Source organism: Helianthus annuus, chromosome 14 (genome assembly GCF_002127325.2).
Source record: "Helianthus annuus cultivar XRQ/B chromosome 14, HanXRQr2.0-SUNRISE, whole genome shotgun sequence".
Taxonomy (NCBI): Eukaryota; Viridiplantae; Streptophyta; class Magnoliopsida; order Asterales; family Asteraceae; genus Helianthus; species Helianthus annuus.
In genome coordinates this window covers 83,000,498-83,021,231 of record NC_035446.2, presented here as the reverse complement: position 1 = coordinate 83,021,231, position 20,734 = coordinate 83,000,498, and the positions used below count along the sequence as shown (strand labels likewise).

Genomic DNA, 20,734 nt, shown 5'->3' with positions numbered 1-20,734 from the left:
GCCCTCCCCCATACAAAAGTTAACAGTATTCTAAGGAGCATCATTGTTTAAAGTTACAACCATATCGAAAGCATCAGTGTTTTAAAAACTACTGGGAATCAACCCCAGACAGAGACTTCGGAGAAGAGGGACCAGCGGGAGTCAGCAGGGCTTTCAGCTCATCAATAGACATCATGGGGCGCTCAAGGATCCTTTCAAGAAGGGCAGGGGTCTTAACCCCCGAACTCTTTATCTATCTTAGACAGCTGCTTCTTGGCCTTGGAATTATAAAGAGGGGTCTCCTTCCTGCCCAAGCCTTGAGCTGAGTAAGCATACCCATCCTTCAAGCCTGCTTGATAGCCCACATCCCGGTAAGCCCTATAAATCTGTTCAAGACTGCTTTTGAACTCCTCTCTGGGAGACAGCAGTAAGAAAGGCCCCGAAGCCTTCGGTGACCAACCAATACTTCTCCTTGGCTAACCTCTAGTTATCATCCAATGTCATCACATACTCAGCATACATAATATCCAGATCTTTTTGAGAAACGGAGTCAACCTCCTTTTGATGCTTCAACTCCGCAGCCAACTCCTCCTTTTCTTCAACCAGAGCTGCCATCTCCCTCTCCCAGGCTCGCTCCTTCCGCTCCAGCATGACACTAGCCCCCTGGGAAAAAGCATTACCAAAGATCCGAAAAGGATTAAACAAAAAAAGGAGGAGGGGGAGAGAAGGAGATGGCACCTTCTCCTCATGCAGCTTACGTTCCGCATCAACCACCTGACACCGAAGCTCAGCAGCGACGGTTTGAGAAGTCTTGAGATCACTCATTCTCCCACCTCAGATCATCAACTCGTTGTAACATACCAACACCCCTGAAAAGTCCTTCAGAAAGCGAGATGCTATATTGATCATCAAAAAGATCATCCCTCAAAGTAGAATTCATAAATCTATGGGAAGGAGGAACAACATGAGCTAGGAAGTCCAGGGCAGCTTCAGGGGTCCCCACCACTGAACACTGAGTGATTTTCCACTTGGGGATATATGGAACCGGAAGGGCGTCAGCAAATAAAGGAGCCAGAGGGGATCGAGAAGCAAAACCCTCAAAATGAGAAGGTTTGCTGGTCCAAGTGGCATGATGAGAAGAAATCTCAAAAGCTGGGATAATGCGAGCAACGCTTACTTCAAGAGTCTTGTCCCTAACACGAGAAGAGGAAGGGGCAGTAGGGATCTCAATAGGAGCATGAGAACTTCCCTGCTCCAAACAAAAAAGAGGAAAAAGGAAAGGAAACATTAGAAATCTATCAAAACAAAGTAAATACAAAACAGAAGATAAATGACGGGCTCACCAACAAAGGCTCGCTCACAAAGCTGGAGGATCGCAGATGCTTAGACAAAGAGCCTTTAACCCCGGTAGGGGGAAGTTCAGAAGCAGCTTTTGCCACAGGAGGGACCTTTTGGCCGCTGGCGCTCCGGAGCCTAAGCCTGATACCACGTGGGGCCGGGACTTTCTTGGGACTAACAGCTTTTCGCTTACGAGCCAAACAGCTCTCCAGATCCTCCTCATCATCATGGCTAGAATTCTTCACTTGAAGGGAATCGGGGGAGCTCTCCTCTCCATCAGAAGAAGCCCCCTCATCTCCCTCCACGGCAGTAGAGCCCCCTGCCTGAACGGATCCTCCGGTAACCTTCATCTCAACACCCCGGTTCAAACCCGGTTCAACCTTGTCATCAACCACAAATTTAACATCTCTGGAATCCCCTTGAAGCAACCCCCACAAGGTCATCTCTACACAAAAGAAACACTAAAGATGACTACACAAACCCCTAAAAATAAAGACAGACACAACAAGCCAAGAGCAAGAGAATACCTTTCTTGCCAAAAAAGGCCTTGGGTCTGACCGAGTATAAGAGGCTTAGTCCACTCATAGCCAGGATCCCTTCGGAGAAAGTAAAAGCTCTCGTCGGATTCTCGTACATACGCTTCCATTGGACGATTTCATCGGCAGACAAGATAAGAACGGTGTCTTCAATGGCAGCCTTGGCATCCCTCAATGGTGGAGACTCTGGTATCATAGCAGCAGAAACGAAGATAAACCTGCTTTTCCATTATTTAGGGTAGGTAGAGGTCGGCATGAAGGAATAACAAGGCTGAGACACACTATCTTTCCGTTTGGCAAAGGTGAACTAGTCCCCATCTGAAATTAACTTATAAAACTTGCAAAACAGGGGAATAGACGGCTCACCGGAAACCGCAACGCAGGATAACTCAAAATGCACAACCCTCATAAAACCTAGAGGGTGCAATTGGGAGAAATGAACTTTGAAATGACGTAACAGATCTATCTTGCAGGAATAAAGAGGATACCGGACACCACGGGAAGAAAACGCCAGAGTATAGAGAACGATTCGGTCAGGTGTGCACTCGGCCGAGTCATCAAGGCCTGGTAATGTAGGAGAAAAACGCTCAGGTATCTTGTAAGTATCGACAAAGGACTCCAAATCCTTTGCCGTCAGAACGGAACGGATCATGGAACGACCGATACGACTCATGATCAGGCAATACAGTAATCGGAAAAATGTAATGGAAGAAAGAAAAGGGGAGAAGTAATGGAAGTTAAAGAGAAATTCAAAAGGCCATGAGGGTACTTAAAGAGGGTAACTGACAAGCAACGGAAAAAACCGTCACATCACCCTCATTTCAAATTAAAACCACCCTGCACGTGTATTGAGGAGATTAAACCCCCACCGTCGATTCCCGGCGATTAATGACCCTCGAAAAAGGAAAAGGGGCACATGATGATTAGCTGGGGATGGGCCCACATTCCTAGCCCAAGTAGACCACCCCCGTTAATATTTGTGACTCAGCCCTGGTTTATAAGATTTGAATCTCATAACCAGGGACTAAAGATGACTTGACGACGGGCCAATAGGTTACCCCATTTACTCGTCTTGGGCTACCGTCATGCAGGCATAATAGATAAAGCCCAGAAACGGTAATACTTGCCCACTAAGGTTTCTCCTATACAAAAACGGGCGGGAAGAAAAGGGTCAGAGAACATAGGGTGCATTTAATGAATGATATGAAGAGGATCTTTGGCTGGCATCATACTTCTAAGTCGGTATCATCAAATGAGCGGATAATCCTACCGTTGGGGATCAGACACGTGTCTAAGCCCCCCAAAGACCGACAGAATCCGTTGGATCATCTCGGTATGATCCCATTAAAGAGATAAGGGCTTCCGTCTATATAAGAAAGGTATTGGATGATCTTAAAGGCAGGTCCAAGGTATCACACTAAATACTCTCACATTTATTCCGACCATAATTCCTCTACATTAAATACACACACATATTTATTAGATTCACACCATAGAGATTGTTCCGGTGATCATACTCATCGAAATAAGCTACTCTCTTATTCTCCGGCAAGTTTACTTATTCTCACGTCGGAGCTTGGTCACGGATCCCCCCCCCCCCGGGCCCTCCGTGACGAGGCTAACGGTTTCCTTTTTTGTAGCAAACGAAGGCTGGGATATTTCGACGTCAGCGAAGACCCTTTGAATGTCATCAGAGATTTGGGTATTCGACGGTAACTTTTACGTTTTGGGATATCATTTTTGTCCAGCTTAAGCTACAACATGCAACAAATCTTAAGAAAATTATTAGAAAAAAAAAAGGAAAAAATTGTCAACCATGGAGTCCGTGAGATTGACATACCGACATATATATATATTAAACCAGGATACATTTCGTTCCTGTAGTTTGTCCAATTATGACAGTTCAGACCAAATTTCAAATTTGTACCATTTTGTCCCTAACATTCTTGAAACATGTCAGTTCTGTCCAAAAAAAAACATGAGTTAACTGTCATTTTCGTCACTGTGGTTTATCCAATTATTCAATTCAACCTTTGTTTTTTGGATGGAATTGGCATGTTTCAATAATGTCAGGCATAATTTGATAAACCACGAAGATGAAAATGGCAGATAACTCTACATAAAATTTATATTGGGTTTACCATTCGTGTAAAAAATTCATATTAAACATTACTGGTCGCACGAGAATCAGACTAAGAAATAAATAGCAGGGAAGTAGAAAGAGGGTAGTTATACGGTAAAAAAAATTGTATCTACAAGAATCCTAAGTAGATAACACATAATCAAACAATGGTTATGGTTATAAATTTCATATATTGCATATCTATATATTATGTTTATAAAGTTAGAGGAAGGATCCACTAAAAAATTGATTTTGCCATTTTGATGACTGTCGTAAGGGTCATGCAAAAACCTAATTAAACTACGTAGATAGCGTAAGTAGGGTATCGTATCCACGGGGAATTTGTTGTTAGCGTTAAAGAAATTAATTAAAACTAAATTATCTAAATTGGGGGTTTGTTTGTAGATTTAAAAGAAAACACAATTTGTCACGAAAAGTGTTATCAATATTAAGAAGAAGTAACCTCCACCTGGAATCCTGAATACCCGTTTTAATATAAAAATCCGTTTTCTGATTCAAAACACCACATAGACATGGCCTCGGAATTAATGAATTTGATTAGTTAATAGGGATAGTTTTTAAGATTCACTATGCAACCTAATAACCCGTTTGATTGTATCAATTACCCACCAATTTATCAACCCGCTAACAACGCAAGAAAGTTGCCAATACGCTTAATAAACGACAAGTAATTCAAACACAAGAAACGTTTACCAATAATCCAACACAAGTGGTCAAGCTGTACCAGTTTACAAGAATCAGAAAAACAAATAAATACATCAAACCAGGCAAACATTCATCCGGGCAGAAGTCACGAGAGGCTTAGCCGCGCATGATAGTCTTTACCAAAATTGTCCCTCTGTTCGTAATCTTGATGCTGTGCGACGGCTGCTGATGAATGGCCTTTTTGTTTTTCATTAAACTTTGTTTACGGATTCTTTTTAACTGGTAAAGCTTGACCACTTGTGTTGAATTCTTGGTAAACGTTTTTTTTATATTTGAATTATTTGTCGTTTATCAAGCGTATTGGCGATATACTTGCATCGTTAGCGGGTTGGTAAATTGGTGGGTAGTTGATATAAATAAATGGATTATTAGGTTGTATGGTGAATCTTAAAAACTATCCCTAATAATTAATCAAATTCATTAATTCCGAGGCCATGTCTATGTGGTGTTATGAATCTGTAAACGGGTTCTTGTGTTAAACTTGCAATCGGGAATCTAGGTGGGAGTTGCTTTTCTTTAATATATAATAATTCTCTAGTTAAACACTAACCACAAATTCCCCGTGGATACGATACCCTACTTACGCTATCTACGTAGTTTAATTAGGTTTATGATTGACTCTGACGACGGTCATCAAAATGGCGCCGTTGCCGGGGAATTAGTGCGCTTAGTGTTTTTCTAGTTTTCTAAAAAATACAAAAAAAAAACCCAAAAATATTTCTCTTGTATTATCTAATATTTATTTTTGTTTAGTTCGGTATTATGCTTGGGTATCCTGTTTGAGTTTGTACAGGTGAATTTTACGAAACATGGATGGAGCTTCTCAGATGCCGGTCATGATTCAGTGAAAACTGTCCATACTCAATCTCCATTTGGACGGGGATGATCTGAACATCATTTATAGAGAACAACCTGAGTTTTTACTGAACGCGGCCGCGAAGGAAATGCTATACGGTCGCATTGGAATATTCACGAGAATCCTGCTTCTTTAGCCAGGGGAGTCTGTTCCAATCTTTTGTACATATATTTTTTTCTTTTATCTTTGAGTCATAGTTTCTCGCTCCATTGAGGACAATGCAGGAATTAAGTGTGGGGAGGGGAGACTAGTGTCTAGTGTGTCTTAGTCGTGTCGTAAAAATTAAAAATTAAAAAAATTGAAAAAAATCAAAAATTAAAAAAAATTAAAAAAATAGAAAATGTTTTGAGAAAATTTTTGCAATAAATGGAAAATGATAGATATAATCAGTCATTGGCATTTGATTATTATATATATATGAGATAACGAAACGGTCGAACATGCATCTAACTTAGGATATGTGGGTAGGCCCAGCCGGTTGAAAGGTTCCTTAGGATTGATATAATATATTTAAATTAGGAGTCTTGTGGGTTTCCTCCTTAGGAGCTATAGCAAAGCCGAAACTGTAGAGAGTATAAGAGGTACGTCATAAGTAAAAAACTTGTAAGTTTTTCCGATTAAATTGGCACACCTGTTTCTTTTTGTGAAAACAAATCCGAAACAATGTGGCGCCCCAAAAAAATATATAAATTCCATCCATTCATCTGAGCACATGTAAAAAAAAGAAAGAAAGAAAAAAACGTGAAGTTTATGGCATTAACCATGGGGATGGTGACTCGTGTGGCGTATGTCCGCTGAACTGATCGTATACAAAAGCATGTAAGCTCACAATATCATCCATCTATCCATCATAAAGTTTAATCGGAATAATATAAGAGTTTTTTATATAAGACGATAGATTAATATCTTTTAGCCTTATAAGCTTGAAACGGGAATAGGTGGCGTTGTAGTCTTTTGAGTGTGGGATCCATAGATAACTATAATTACTTGAACTTAATGGATCAAAAATAAGGGCATGGAAACCGACGGTTGGGTTTAAGTGGACCGTATATTCACAATCTTGGTTAACGTGTGGTTTGGCTTGTTAATAAAATAATTGAATATATTGAATGCCGATGTTCTGATTATGATTCCATTGCATATAATTTTTCGGGACGAAAAAAGATAAGTGTGGGGATGTGATGTCGGGTTAGAATTTGTGTAGGTAGTCGTAGTTAGCGTCGAGTTTTATTGTGTTAAATACGTTAAGTCATGGTATTTATATATTTATTATATGTTTGTGTGTTTGTGCTTAACAGGTCTTAAAACAAGTTAACGGGAGTAAACGAGCTCAAACATGGATTCGACAAGTTGATGCGAGACGCGAAACAAAAGAAAATCAATTGAATAAGTCAGGCGACACGCAGAAAATAGCTATGATCATGCCGCGACTTGCACGAGATGTCAAAGTTTTGGTCAGTCAAATTAATTAGGTGTGTTTCAAAGGAATCTACAACAAAAGATATATTAAAAGAAAAAAAAAACCTACGTTGAAAAAAAGGACCAAGGAGGTATTATATGATTAGAGGTCAATAGGCAAAAGACTAGGGCTGTTTGGCGCAAGAATTAAAAAGAAAGGAAAAGAATAGGGCCAAAGAAAACAAAAGTATTATTTATTTTAGTAGTTGGTGGCATAAAATGAAAAGGAACTAACCAGATGAAGTCAAGAGTGGATGCAAAGTCAGCTGGGCCACGTAACAATTTGGACGAATAGGAGGGCTTGGGCTACATGGGTTGCCAAATATCAAAAAGGCCAACAGTTTGCGTGAAAGTGAGAATGGAGGCTGCTACCCTATGGATTTTATTTTATTTATATATAGACGAACGAGAAGATAAAGGAGGGGGGAGGAGGAAGTTATTGGACGGCAGTTTTGAGAGGAACAGCAGGAACGCACGGAAAGGCAGTCGCCTTCTGGCGGCGGCTGTACACGGTTTAAGAGATGATTGGCTAGGTGGTTTTCTCCAAGTGAACGGTTTGTAGGGTTTATTACTTTTCTTAGTTTTATTCATTATTGGATTTGTTTTTGACATTGACAACGTTGTTAAACAATTTGATGTGTTGGTTTCTTTGAAATATTTTTATGTGTTTTGAGTTCTTACTTTACAACTTGCTCGGTTGATGACAAAACTTCGTAGCTCGTTGGGTGACATAGAGTAGGTTGACTCACACTAGTAAATAGGGTAATTGAACTCTAAAAGATCTGATGACAAAGACCTATTTTTGATTACCACTTAAATTAACCAACTTTTCAGCACCATGTCTATGTGGTGTCCAATTAATGATTAAATTGAGTTTTGTGTAAACCTAGAATCTGAAACTTGGAGGACATTACCTTTATCTTTTTTGCTTGTGGCTTCTGCTCGGATGAACGATTATTTTGTTTTTCATTAAACTTTGTTTACGGATTCTTTTTAACTGGTAAAGCTTGACCACTTGTGTTGAATTCTTGGTAAACGTTTTTTTATATTTGAATTATTTGTCGTTTATCAAGCGTATTGGCGATATACTTGCATCGTTAGCGGGTTGGTAAATTGGTGGGTAGTTGATATAAATAAATGGATTATTAGGTTGTATGGTGAATCTTAAAAACTATCCCTAATAATTAATCAAATTCATTAATTCCGAGGCCATGTCTATGTGGTGTTATGAATCTGTAAACGGGTTCTTGTGTTAAACTTGCAATCGGGAATCTAGGTGGGAGTTGCTTTTCTTTAATATATAATAATTCTCTAGTTAAACACTAACCACAAATTCCCCGTGGATACGATACCCTACTTACGCTATCTACGTAGTTTAATTAGGTTTTTGATTGACTCTGACGACGGTCATCAAAATGAAGTAGTCTAACAAGGATTATGATGATGAAATGTGACACTCCTAATAAGTAGGAATAAAGGGCATTGGTCTTTATAAATAGGAGTGAAAATGACATGTGACATCCCTTTTGTTTTTTAAAAATACAACAAAAAAATCTAGTACAAAAAATCTAGCACAAAAAAGGTAGTACAAAAAATATAGCACAAAAAAAATCTAGTACAAAAAAATATAGCACGAAAAAATTCAGCAAAAAAATGTAATATAAAAAATGCAGCACAAAAAATTGAGAAAAAAAATTTAGACAGAAAAATTCAGCACAAAAATATAGTACAAAAATACAGCACAAAAAATGTTATACAACATAGAAATACAACACATTTTAGTGGATTTTTTTTAGTCTTCATATTTTATGTAGCAATATGGTACTCAAATTAAAGATAAAAAGACGCTCGATTTTACGGTGAAATTTTTATGAAAAAATAATGGCGTATAAAAAAGTTATGAACGTTTAAAAAATATGGGTGAAATATGCATTTGTCTTGCATGTGGATAGAGAAAGTCCATAAATATGATTTTTTCAAGATACCTTTGCACTCCTCCTTTCTCTTACACTTTCATCTTAACAATTGATTTGAAAAATGAATGGTCAACATTCCTTCTCATCTTAGTTAGACAAAATAAATTTTTTATTTGATCTTACCCCTATAAACTTAATATTATAAAATTTATATAAGAGTTCTTGCGTAAAAAAACATAAAGGGTGTATGCATTATTGGGTGAATTTATCTTTTATAAAGTCTCCTAAAATGAGGATAATGTAAAGGCATAATGAATCGCAAAAATATAACATAATGTCGAGAAAAATAGACATAATTGGTAGCAAAAAAAAAACACAATAACGCAAATATAGAAAAGACATAATGCTAAATAAAAAGGCACAGTGATCTAACAAAAATTATAAAATATACAAGCTAAAAATCTAAAAGAAAAAATCTAAAATCTTATGTCGTAGAGTTTGATACGACGGTTGAATGAGTTCAATCGGAGTCTCTTTGATACAATTCCTACAGCTAACCCTTTTGATCTTGTAGAGTAATTTCGTAAAATATTTTTGTAGAGTAATTTTGATTCACTTGTAGAGTAATTTTGATGCAGAGATAATTACCCTATAAGATCAAAATTACCATATAGGAACATTTTATAAAATTACTCTACAAAGATCTAAATTACTCTATAGGATCATTTGTAGAGTAATTTTAATAATTAGTAATAATTACAAAAATGTCACCGTATTTTTTCAGAAAAACCTTTAGTTCATACATTTTGTATTTTAAATTATTTGTATTTGATTTTTTTTTTCATATTTAATAACTATTACCAACCACTACGGTTTCATTTTCATCATCAAGATTCCAACTGGGCCTGACCCTAACTCACGTGTAGAAGGCAACCAACTGGGCCAATAAATTTTGGGAAACAAAATAAAGGAGTTAGAAATATAATAACCAATAAAGAAAATGATTGTGAAATGTAAACAAAATAAAGGAGTTAGAAATATAATAAGCAATAAAGCAAATAATTGTGAAATGTATAAAACCTAATGTCTTATTACCAAGGTTGGATAACTCGCTAGTCGCTAGTCGGCCGATGAGATGGGGACTAGCGACTACTCGGGATTACTCGGGATTAATCGGATCGGAAATTTTATATGTATATTTTTTCTTTATTTTTATAAATATGTAGATATATACTCACACATCTATATCAATATATCAATATGATATTTAAAAAGATAAAAGTAGTTTAAAATTCACTAAGTATATATAAATATGTATATATATATATATACTCACACTCCAACAATTACAATTACAGCATTCACTAAGTTATACTCGGCCAACTGTAATCAGTCCAACAATTACAACATACACTAAGTTATTAAACAACAATTACAACATCAACCTATAATCAGTCCACTCAAACACTAATTAAACAACAATTAGAGCATATTATTCACTAATGACGAACAATTACAGCATATAACCAGTCCAATAAATTACCTGTTGTCGTTGATGTCGCCGGAGAAGGTAGTAGGGCCGCCGGAGAATGAAGCCGGAGAACAGTGGCAGACCCAGGATTTTATTTCAATGGGGTCCATTTTCGGGTCGGTTCTCGTTCGGGTCGAGTTAAAGTGAGGTTTGAACTAGATTTTAAAAAAAAATAAGAAAAATTGGCTTATCAAGAATTGAATCCATGACCTCTTGGTGGAAAAGAGGGAGATTTACCACTACACCAGCTTTCTTTTTATTTCTATGGTGTCCACCTAATTGTATTTATGGGGTCCATATACAATTTAATATACCGAATCTACTAACTTTTTAAGGGGTCCGGGGACCCCGGTGGCACCAATGTGGGTCCGGCCCTGCCGGAGAAGGTAGCAAGGTCGCCGGAGAATGAAGCCGCCGCAATCGTTGATGTCGCTGATCAGTTTGTAAAGATTTTAGGGCATCGAATCCAGTTATGTCGCTGAGACCAATGGGTATGGGCTACGTTAAAGGCCCGTACCCACCCATTAGGACCGTCCAACACCGCCCCCTAGGGGCCCGTCGCGGCAAAGACGTCGGATTTCCGACGGTGAAGACGGGGCAAAGTTGGTGGGCCCCCATTGACTTCTCTCTCATACTTTATATATATATATATATATATATATATTAATATATTATTAATGGTGGGGTAGTCTTGGCTAGTCCCCACACCCTTGGGTAGTCCCCAAAGAGACTATCCTCCTCCCGTGATTACGTGGTGCTTACATGGCGGATAGTCTCCAAAGAGACTATCCTCCCCATACCCACTGGTCTGATAAGGATAACTCTGAATCTCTGATTTTAGGGTTTAACTACGAAAATGGACTAATTTTTTTCATTTTGGGCCAGTTTTGTAAACATTTAAATTGGGCCGACTAGCACCGATTAGCACCAGCTTTGACCGACTAGCTATTTTTTTACTGATTAGTGAAAAATTACTCAGTAGGAGGCCGACTAGCGACTAGTCACCGACTAGTCGCGATTTTTGCAACACTGCTTATTACTGGTTGAACCAGCTACTCGCGATATCACTGGTACGATAGAATCCGATCTAATTAGGGTATTATTTTAGATTTCGAACCGTCAGAAAATCCAGTATTAGCGGTGCATACCGATGAACTGTGTCAGCCCAATGGCCACCAGCCCGCATTCTAACCCGGAGGTGGCGGGTTCGAGTCTTGCTCGTTCCCAATGCCCCTACGGTAGCGGATTTACCCCCAGACTCAGGCTTGCTGGGTGGCGGTCTGCGAGGTGGGATCACCTCGGCGGTTGGGAGGACCGTGGAATATCCCCCCCCCCCCCCCCCCCCCCGCGATGAACTGTTTATACCCATGTTCAATTTTTAGTTTTTACGAAGATGAACCGGTTTCTCAACACAATATTATTTGTTATATATTTTACTTATCTTACTTAATTTAATTGTATTATAATTATTGGTAACAAAAAACAAAATCTTATATTGTAGGAAACGAAAATAGTTATGTTTGTGTTGATGAGGGCGATGATGATGGTAGATTTCGTTTTTTAAGCGATCGTGAACTTGATACATTCAACACTCTAATATCACAAACCTTGCAGACTTTTTAAAAACACTTTGTTGGGAAATTGATTTTTTATCAAGGAATTATGTGGTTTTTGATTATTTTTTAAGCTGAAGTTTAGAAAATTATAGAGCTGACTAATCACCTCGTTAAACCGTCCAGTATAGCTCGGTACGATATAAATACAGGTTTTTAAAACATTAATAATACTTGGTTTTTATTTCAACTATGTCTTCCTCGCCTAGAAATATGTATGCAAATATACAATATATTATATTTACACTTAAGCCTTTCCAGCCTTTCCTTATGTTTTCCGAAACATCCACTTTTTAGAAAGGATGAGTCTAAATGGACCTCCCACTAGTTATATTCCTTTGTGAGTGAAAAAGTGACGGACTTCATTTGGAAAAACATATTTAGAATGATAATTGATTCAAACCATACGAAAGTATTAGATGTTATAATATCCTTCTAGTATAGTAACTGAATTTATAAAATTCTGATAAAATAGTTACTTGAAACCCAATAGTGATCATAGTTACAATACGTTTGGGTTTTTGGGTATTGGTTACAATCATTGTATATCAGTCCCGCTTGCGGTATGCGCATATAATGTATATATGTGTGGGTGCTCGGGGGGGCAAAAGTGAAAGTGCACTAATTCTAATGTTATTTTACTAACTTCGTGAAAATAACGTTAAAAGAGGCGGATGGTTAATCATGCATCATGTGGTGGCGTTGATAACCGAAATACAAGGGAGTACATGCACTGATGACGGGGGTAGCCCAAGACCAAATAAAATGACTTAGACACATTGAAGTTAAAAGGTTCAAAGGTAGAAAACCCGGGAGCTAGGATAAAGCAATACATGAACAGTAAATGGTCACATCTCTGATTGCTTCCCCAACTTTCCTAGCCGCAAAAGTAAGACAAATCCACAGAATGCAGTCTTTTACCCGCAGGTCAAAAGGCTTTAACCCCCAAAAGGGTAAGTCCCCACTGCAGACATACTTCATTAGTCAATGGTTTCTTCTTTGGGAGATAACCCTCTCTATATATGTGACACTTCATTAAGTGTGAAAAACATTCTGGATCAGCCCTGATTCCATTGGGATCTCTGATCATAACTCTCGAATACTTGTTCCATGCAAGTCACTCTCCATCACATTCAACACACACATTCTCTTTGCTCCCACATCCAAAACTGAACACATTTCAATGGAGGATCTCGAGCAAACAACAAATCGAACTAGTGAATCTCTCTCCACGTCTCGCAAACGTGGGGGGAACCCACGACCTGCGTTAGGCAAAATTAAACCCTTCAACCCTTTTGCCTAACCAGCCCGGCTACTATCCTTGGTCTAATATTTGTTGCATCAACAAGTTGACGCCCACCGTGGGGCTACGCCACTGATTTTCTTCAAAAGACCTAGTAGTGTAGCTCCATTTCTGTTCAAGAACCAGCATGTCGGATAGTGAGTCTCCGGGGGAGGTTAACCAAGTTCCTCGTACCTCTACCCCGAATACTAGCCAAACTCCTGTGGCTATACCAACCTCCCTCTCAACACCGGGAAGCACTCCAACTGGAGCAACATACCCCGAGTTTCTCACTCTCCAAACGCCAACACCATCTCGTTCCGGAGTACCATCTCCCAATGTTGGTGCCTTTAACACTCCCTCACGTATCGATCTTACACCTAAAGGAGTTGCTAACAACTTTCTCGAGTTAAGGTCTCTCCTTAACCAACATGTGAATAGGGAACGAGACAAGGGAGTGAGGATCCGTCTAGATTACGACGAACCTGAACCATCACTATCTCCTGGGCCTCCCCCTCTTCCTTTTGCAACTTCACAACCAACTACATCTAGGAATGAGGCTGGTTCCAGCAACCCTCCTCCAAATCTTAACCCATATTTGTACACGAGGTCCGATCCAACGTCTTTTCCCCTCTTTTCTTCCCAACCAATTGCAACTGATGCTCCCTTGGGGCACGAGTTGACTTTGGATCAGCTCCTACAATCTCCAGTATCAAGCCTTCCACCCTCAACCACTACTACATGGAAACAAGCTTTATCAGTGCTTCGCTTGGCATAGAGTACCGTTATGAGCACTCCCTTGGGGGTGAACTGCCCGGCAGCACCTGGAAGCCTTCAAGGCTTCAACCTTATGCCTCTGATGATGGCCCAGATTGTGACATCTCGTATTTTCAATCTTTCCATTTTTGGCAAGTCTACTTGTACTTTCTATTTTTGTAAGTTGTACCTTTGTGGTATTTGATTCTATTTCAAAATTGTACTCGAGACTTGAAATCATAATGAAAGTGCATCGTTTTAATCATATTTGTGTTTGAATGCTATGTATTGTCGAAACAATTGAAAACACGTTGAAACTATGTTAAACACGTAAAAACAGTGAAATTCCATCTAAATCTCAGCTCTTAAATTCCTCGTTGCCAAGAGATTACCCTAAACCGTACGAAAATTGGGAATTTATACGTTAATTCGGTAAAAATATCAAAATTTGGGTTAAACTGATTTTTATACTATTTTATTAATATTTTAAATAAATAAACTAATAATTAAAATTAAATAAATAAATATTTTAAACTGATTTTTAATGATTTTGAGCATTTTGGTTAGTCAAACTGACTCCGTTAGTGAAAACTCAGTTAAATCAGCTAACTGGGTTAAGTTTATTAAAGGGCAACACTAACTGAGTTTTCTAACTGTTATATAAAAAAAAGGGGTTTATGTGCATCCGACGGGATTCGAACCCGCGACCCCTGGTTCCCAAACACGCGCATCAACCAACTGGACTGCCTTCGTATTTGTTAAGACTTCCAGAATCATTTATATTTAAACTAACATTAATGACGCGAATTTAAAATATAACCGCCCAAACCCAGTCACCTTCCCCGACTTATCAACTGTTACCGGACTTTTTTTGAGACCCTTCGGTTCCGAAACCGACGATTGCAACCTCCTATATAAACTCGACTAACTTCGATACACTCGTTCCTTTTCATCTCGTTTATCCGAAACCAAGAACCGAAACAAACCAACCCGACTCGAAACCGAAGCCACTTCGTCCTCGTCGCCGGAACCTTCGAACCACCGGAGCCACCACCGTTTGCCGTCGCCGACGACCCGTCCGGTACGGATTTTCCGTTCGCGCCTTTCTTCTTTTATATATAATTATGCAGTTTCGAATTCATTTTTTTTTAGTTATTTATAGATCAGTTTGTTATTATTATTATTATTATTATTATTATTATTATTATTATTATTATTATTATCATTATCAGAATATTATAAGCAAATTTATATAATTATTATTATTAATTCTAACAGATTATTAATATAATTAGTATTACTATTATTTTATTTATTAAAACAGATTTATAAATATTATTATTATTATTAATAAACAGATATATTAACATATTTTTTTCAGAAATATTAATCCTTGTTTAAATCAGAATTTTTATAAAAACATATTTATTAATATTATTATTAATATTAAAACAGATTTATTAAACAGATTTATTTATATTTTAAATCTGATATATTATTAAAAAAATCAGAATTATTATTTTTGCTATTTATATAATCAGAATTATTATTTAAAATAATATTTTAATCAGAATTTATATTTTATCATTTTAATCAGAATTTGTATTATTTATTTAAATCAGAATTTATATTTTCAGAATTATTATATAATAAATAGGTTACTATTTTATTAGAATTATTATCAGATTTATTATTTTAAATCTATAATATTTATATATATATATTGTCATTTTTAAGTGCATAATAATCAAGAGTTATTATTCAATTTAGTAATAATATTTATATTATTTTGGTAAAATCAGTAATATTATCATATAAAAATCAGTATTTATTTTACTCATTTATTTATAAATAAATTGTCTTATATTTTATGAAACATATGATTATTATTATTTTTATGTCTTGTTATTTCAATAATCCCTAAATTCCCAATAATTAATCAAATCCTCAAAATTAATAGGGTAATTCTCTTGTGCTCATCCTCTTGGGAAATCCTTGATTCTTAATTATTCCAAGAAATACGCAACGCACTCTAAGGTGAGTATACATGACCCATTTTCTATTTTATCACATTTTGGGTGCTGTATGCATTTCCTATATCAAAAACACTATGTTAAACATTTTTGCACTGTCAATCCACATTTCATGTGAATCTATTTGACTCATGTTAATCATGTTATGCTAATGTTAAACATTTATGATTATGTGTTCATTAACTTTGCAAGCCTCCCCTAACAATGGCAGCGCTGTAGGTTGTAACGCCCCTCCCATAATATTATGGGTATTGTTAGGATTTATTCTATGTTACTCATGTTACCACCCTTTTTGGGTTAGGCTATGTTAATTGCGTTAAACTTTGGTTTGAACACATAGATTCATCGTTACGAGTATAACAGTTAATATGAAATCATGTAGTCACGTGGATTTGATCATGTTAAACTATTTCAAACATAATATACTATATTCAAACTTGTATACTCGCCAACATGTTTTGTTGACTTTATTTTAAATGCATACTGCAGGATGAGGAAGTCAAGATTTGAAGAAATAAATAGGATGGCTTAGAAACCCACCTTGAAATAAAACTATGTTCCATGTTTGTTATTTCTTTTGACACTGTATGAAACTTTGCTATTTTAATAAATGGAATTTAATTATATTGTCACATTTAGTGTTATGATGTCTTTGAACAGTTTGTACGTCTCATCCCGATGTTTCCGCCATCGGTTGGGGTGTGACATATTGGTATCAGAGCCATAACTATAGGGAATTAGGTAGAATTGCTATACTTTTCCCTAGTCTATAGTAGGAGTACTCTGATACCAGATTGGTATCAGAGCCATAACTATAGGGAATTAGGAAAAGTAGGAATGCTTTTACCTAGTCTATAGTTTAGGAGCTTTCTCATTATTTGCTGTTTAAGACAACATTCCCTTCTCTCTTCCTTGCTTCTCTCTATTCTTTTGGACTTCTAATATACCAGCCTTTCCTAAGGCTAACACAATACACACATGGAAGCTGTGAAGACACTCATGTAACACAATCGAAATGATTCATCAAAACAGGGGTGATTCCCATATTTGGTGATGATTTTCATTCAGCTTAAATTTGATTTTTGCACGAAACCTACCCTCAAGTTAGGAGTGATATCCAAACCTTGATGGGAGTTTCCATTTCATATTCTAGTGGACCCTCATCTTTGGATGAGTACCAACCACATCAGGGTACGATGTTATCAAGTTAGAGGTGAAACTCGCATCTTGTCAACTAGTCCCATTCCTTGATTTTCGATCTCGCCAAAGTTTCGATTTTCCCAATCGATTAAGGACGTGTAGTAACTGGAAGGACAAATATCGTTAGTCGCTCCTCGATGAGAGTATTTGTCCATTAGGCCAAAGCACGTCTCCTTAATTCGAAAAGGATTTCGTTCACTTTGGAATAGTCTTATGTTACGTTCCGTGACAATCCATATTTTTATGATAAATCTCTTTTTATGTTATCTCAATTATTATGTGATTTACATTTGAGCGTTATCTTCATTTCAAGTTTGGGAACACGAATCACGTTATTATCGCAATCTAAAACAATTAATAATTACTCCATCGTGAACAAACTAAATTTATCTTGTTTTCATCATACATGCTATTCTATGTGTAACGTCATGTTATTCTATGTACAATACTATGTTATTCTATGTGAAATTATTTGACAAATTATGTGAAAAACAATGTGCTATGTGATGCATACATGAAATCAATTTTCCTAAACAAAAACATTATGATCAAAGTCTCATTTATTTCCCTCTTTTTGAATCATTAGATGTCATCTTTTCAAAAGTTTTCCTCTTAGATTTCGAGGACGAAATATCCTAAAGTAGGGGAGACTGTGACATCTCGTATTTTCAATCTTTCCATTTTTGGCAAGTCTACTTGTACTTTCTATTTTTGTAAGTTGTACCTTTGTGGTATTTGATTCTATTTCAAAATTGTACTCGAGACTTGAAATCATAATGAAAGTGCATCGTTTTAATCATATTTGTGTTTGAATGCTATGTATTGTCGAAACAATTGAAAACACGTTGAAACTATGTTAAACACGTAAAAACAGTGAAATTCCATCTAAATCTCAGCTCTTAAATTCCTCGTTGCCAAGAGATTACCCTAAACCGTACGAAAATTGGGAATTTATACGTTAATTCGGTAAAAATATCAAAATTTGGGTTAAACTGATTTTTTATACTATTTTATTAATATTTTAAATAAATAAACTAATAATTAAAATTAAATAAATAAATATTTTAAACTGATTTTTAATGATTTTGAGCATTTTGGTTAGTCAAACTGACTCCGTTAGTGAAAACTCAGTTAAATCAGCTAACTGGGTTAAGTTTATTAAAGGGCAACTGGCTAACCCAGTTAGTCAGGTTACATGTTAACTGTTATATAAAAAAAGGGGGTTTATGTGCATCGGACCGAATTCGAACCCGCGACCGCTGGTTCCCAAACACGCGCATCAACCAACTGGACTGCCTTCGTATTTGTTAAGACTTCCAGAATCATTTATATTTAAACTAACATTAATGACGCGAATTTAAAATATAACCGCCCAAACCCAGTCACCTTCCCCGACTTATCAACTGTTACCGGACTTTTTTTGAGACCCTTCGGTTCCGAAACCGACGATTGCAACCTCCTATATAAACTCGACTAACTTCGATACACTCGTTCCTTTTCATCTCGTTTATCCGAAACCAAGAACCGAAACAAACCAACCCGACTCGAAACCGAAGCCACTTCGTCCTCGTCGCTGGAACCTTCGAACCGCCGGAGCCACCACCGTTTGCCGTCGCCGACGACCCGTCCGGTACGGATTTTCCGTTCCCGCCTTTCTTTTTATATATATAATTATGCAGTTTCGAATTCATTTTTTTTAGTTATTTATAGATCAGTTTGTTATTATTATTATTAATATTATCAGAATATTATAAGCAGATTTATATAATTATTATTATTAATTCTAACAGATTATTAATATAATTAGTATTACTATTATTTTATGTATTAAAACAGATTTATAAATATTATTATTATTAATAAACAGACATATTAACATATTTTTTTCAGAAATATTAATCCTTGTTTAAATCAGAATTTTTATAAAAACAGATTTATTAATATTATTATTAATATTAAAACAGATTTATTAAACAGATTTATTTATATTTTAAATCTGATATATTATTAAAAAATCAGAATTATTATTTTTGCTATTTATATAATCAGAATTATTATTTAAAATAATATTTTAATCAGAATTTATATTTTATCATTTTAATCAGAATTTGTATTATTTATTTAAATCAGAATTTATATTTTCAGAATTATTATATAATAAATAGGTTACTATTTTATTAGAATTATTATCAGATTTATTATTTTAAATCTATAATATTTATATTATATATATATATTGTCATTTTTAAGTGCATAATAATCAAGAGTTATTATTCAATTTAGTAATAATATTTATATTATTTTGGTAAAATCAGTAATATTATCATATAAAAATCAGTATTTATTTTACTCATTTATTTATAAATAAATTGTCTTATATTTTATGAAACATATGATTATTATTATTTTTATGTCTTGTTATTTCAATAATCCCTAAATTCCCAATAATTAATCAAATCCTCAAAATTAATAGGGTAATTCTCTTGTGCTCATCCTCTTGGGAAATCCTTGATTCTTAATTATTCCAAGAAATGCGCAACGCACTCTAAGGTGAGTATACATGACCCATTTTCTATTTTATCACATTTTGGGTGCTGTATGCATTTCCTATATCAAAAACACTATGTTAAACATTTTTGCACTGTCAATCCACATTTCATGTGAATCTATTTGACTCATGTTAATCATGTTATGCTAATGTTAAACATTTATGATTATGTGTTCATTAACTTTGCAAGCCTCCCCTAACAATGGCAGCGCTGTAGGTGGTAACGCCCCTCCCATAATATTATGGGTATTGTTAGGATTTATTCTATGTTACTCATGTTACCACCCTTTTTGGGTTAGGCTATGTTAATTGCGTTAAACTTTGGTTTGAACACATAGATTCATCGTTACGAGTATAACAGTTAATATGAAATCATGTAGTCACGTGGATTTGATCATGTTAAACTATTTCAAACATAATATACTATATTCAAACTTGTATACTCGCCAACATGTTTTGTTGACTTTATTTTAAATGCATACTGCAGGATGAGGAAGTCAAGATTTGAAGAAATAAATAGGATGGCTTAGAAACCCACCTTGAAATAAAACTATGTTCCATGTTTGTTATTTCTTTTGACATTGTATGAAACTTTGCTATTTTAATAAATGGAATTTAATTATATTGTCACATTTAGTGTTATGATGTCTTTGAACAGTTTGTACGTCTCATCCCGATGTTTCCGCCATCGGTTGGGGTGTGACAGATTGTGACTGTGACATCTCGTATTTTCAATCTTTCCATTTTTGGCAAGTCTACTTGTACTTTCTATTTTTGTAAGTTGTACCTTTGTGGTATTTGATTCTATTTCAAAATTGTACTCGAGACTTGAAATCATAA

At 36.0% G+C, this 20,734-nt stretch overlaps 1 protein-coding gene across 1 annotated transcript; it reads left to right on the top strand.

Annotated features, from left to right (window-relative positions):
• The first annotated feature begins 13,505 nt into the window (after positions 1 to 13,505).
• Positions 13,506 to 14,135, top strand: LOC110906853 (putative uncharacterized protein DDB_G0290521). The gene has a single exon (XM_022151923.1). The coding sequence runs from the start codon at positions 13,506 to 13,508 to the stop codon at positions 14,133 to 14,135; it is 630 nt and encodes a 209-aa protein (XP_022007615.1).
• The last annotated feature ends 6,599 nt before the right edge of the window (positions 14,136 to 20,734 follow it).

Bases quoted from the DNA above. Each gene is read 5' to 3' on its own strand.
- LOC110906853 (XM_022151923.1), top strand. From the start codon at position 13,506: ATGTCGGATAGTGAGTCTCCGGGGGAGGTTAACCAAGTTCCTCGTACC.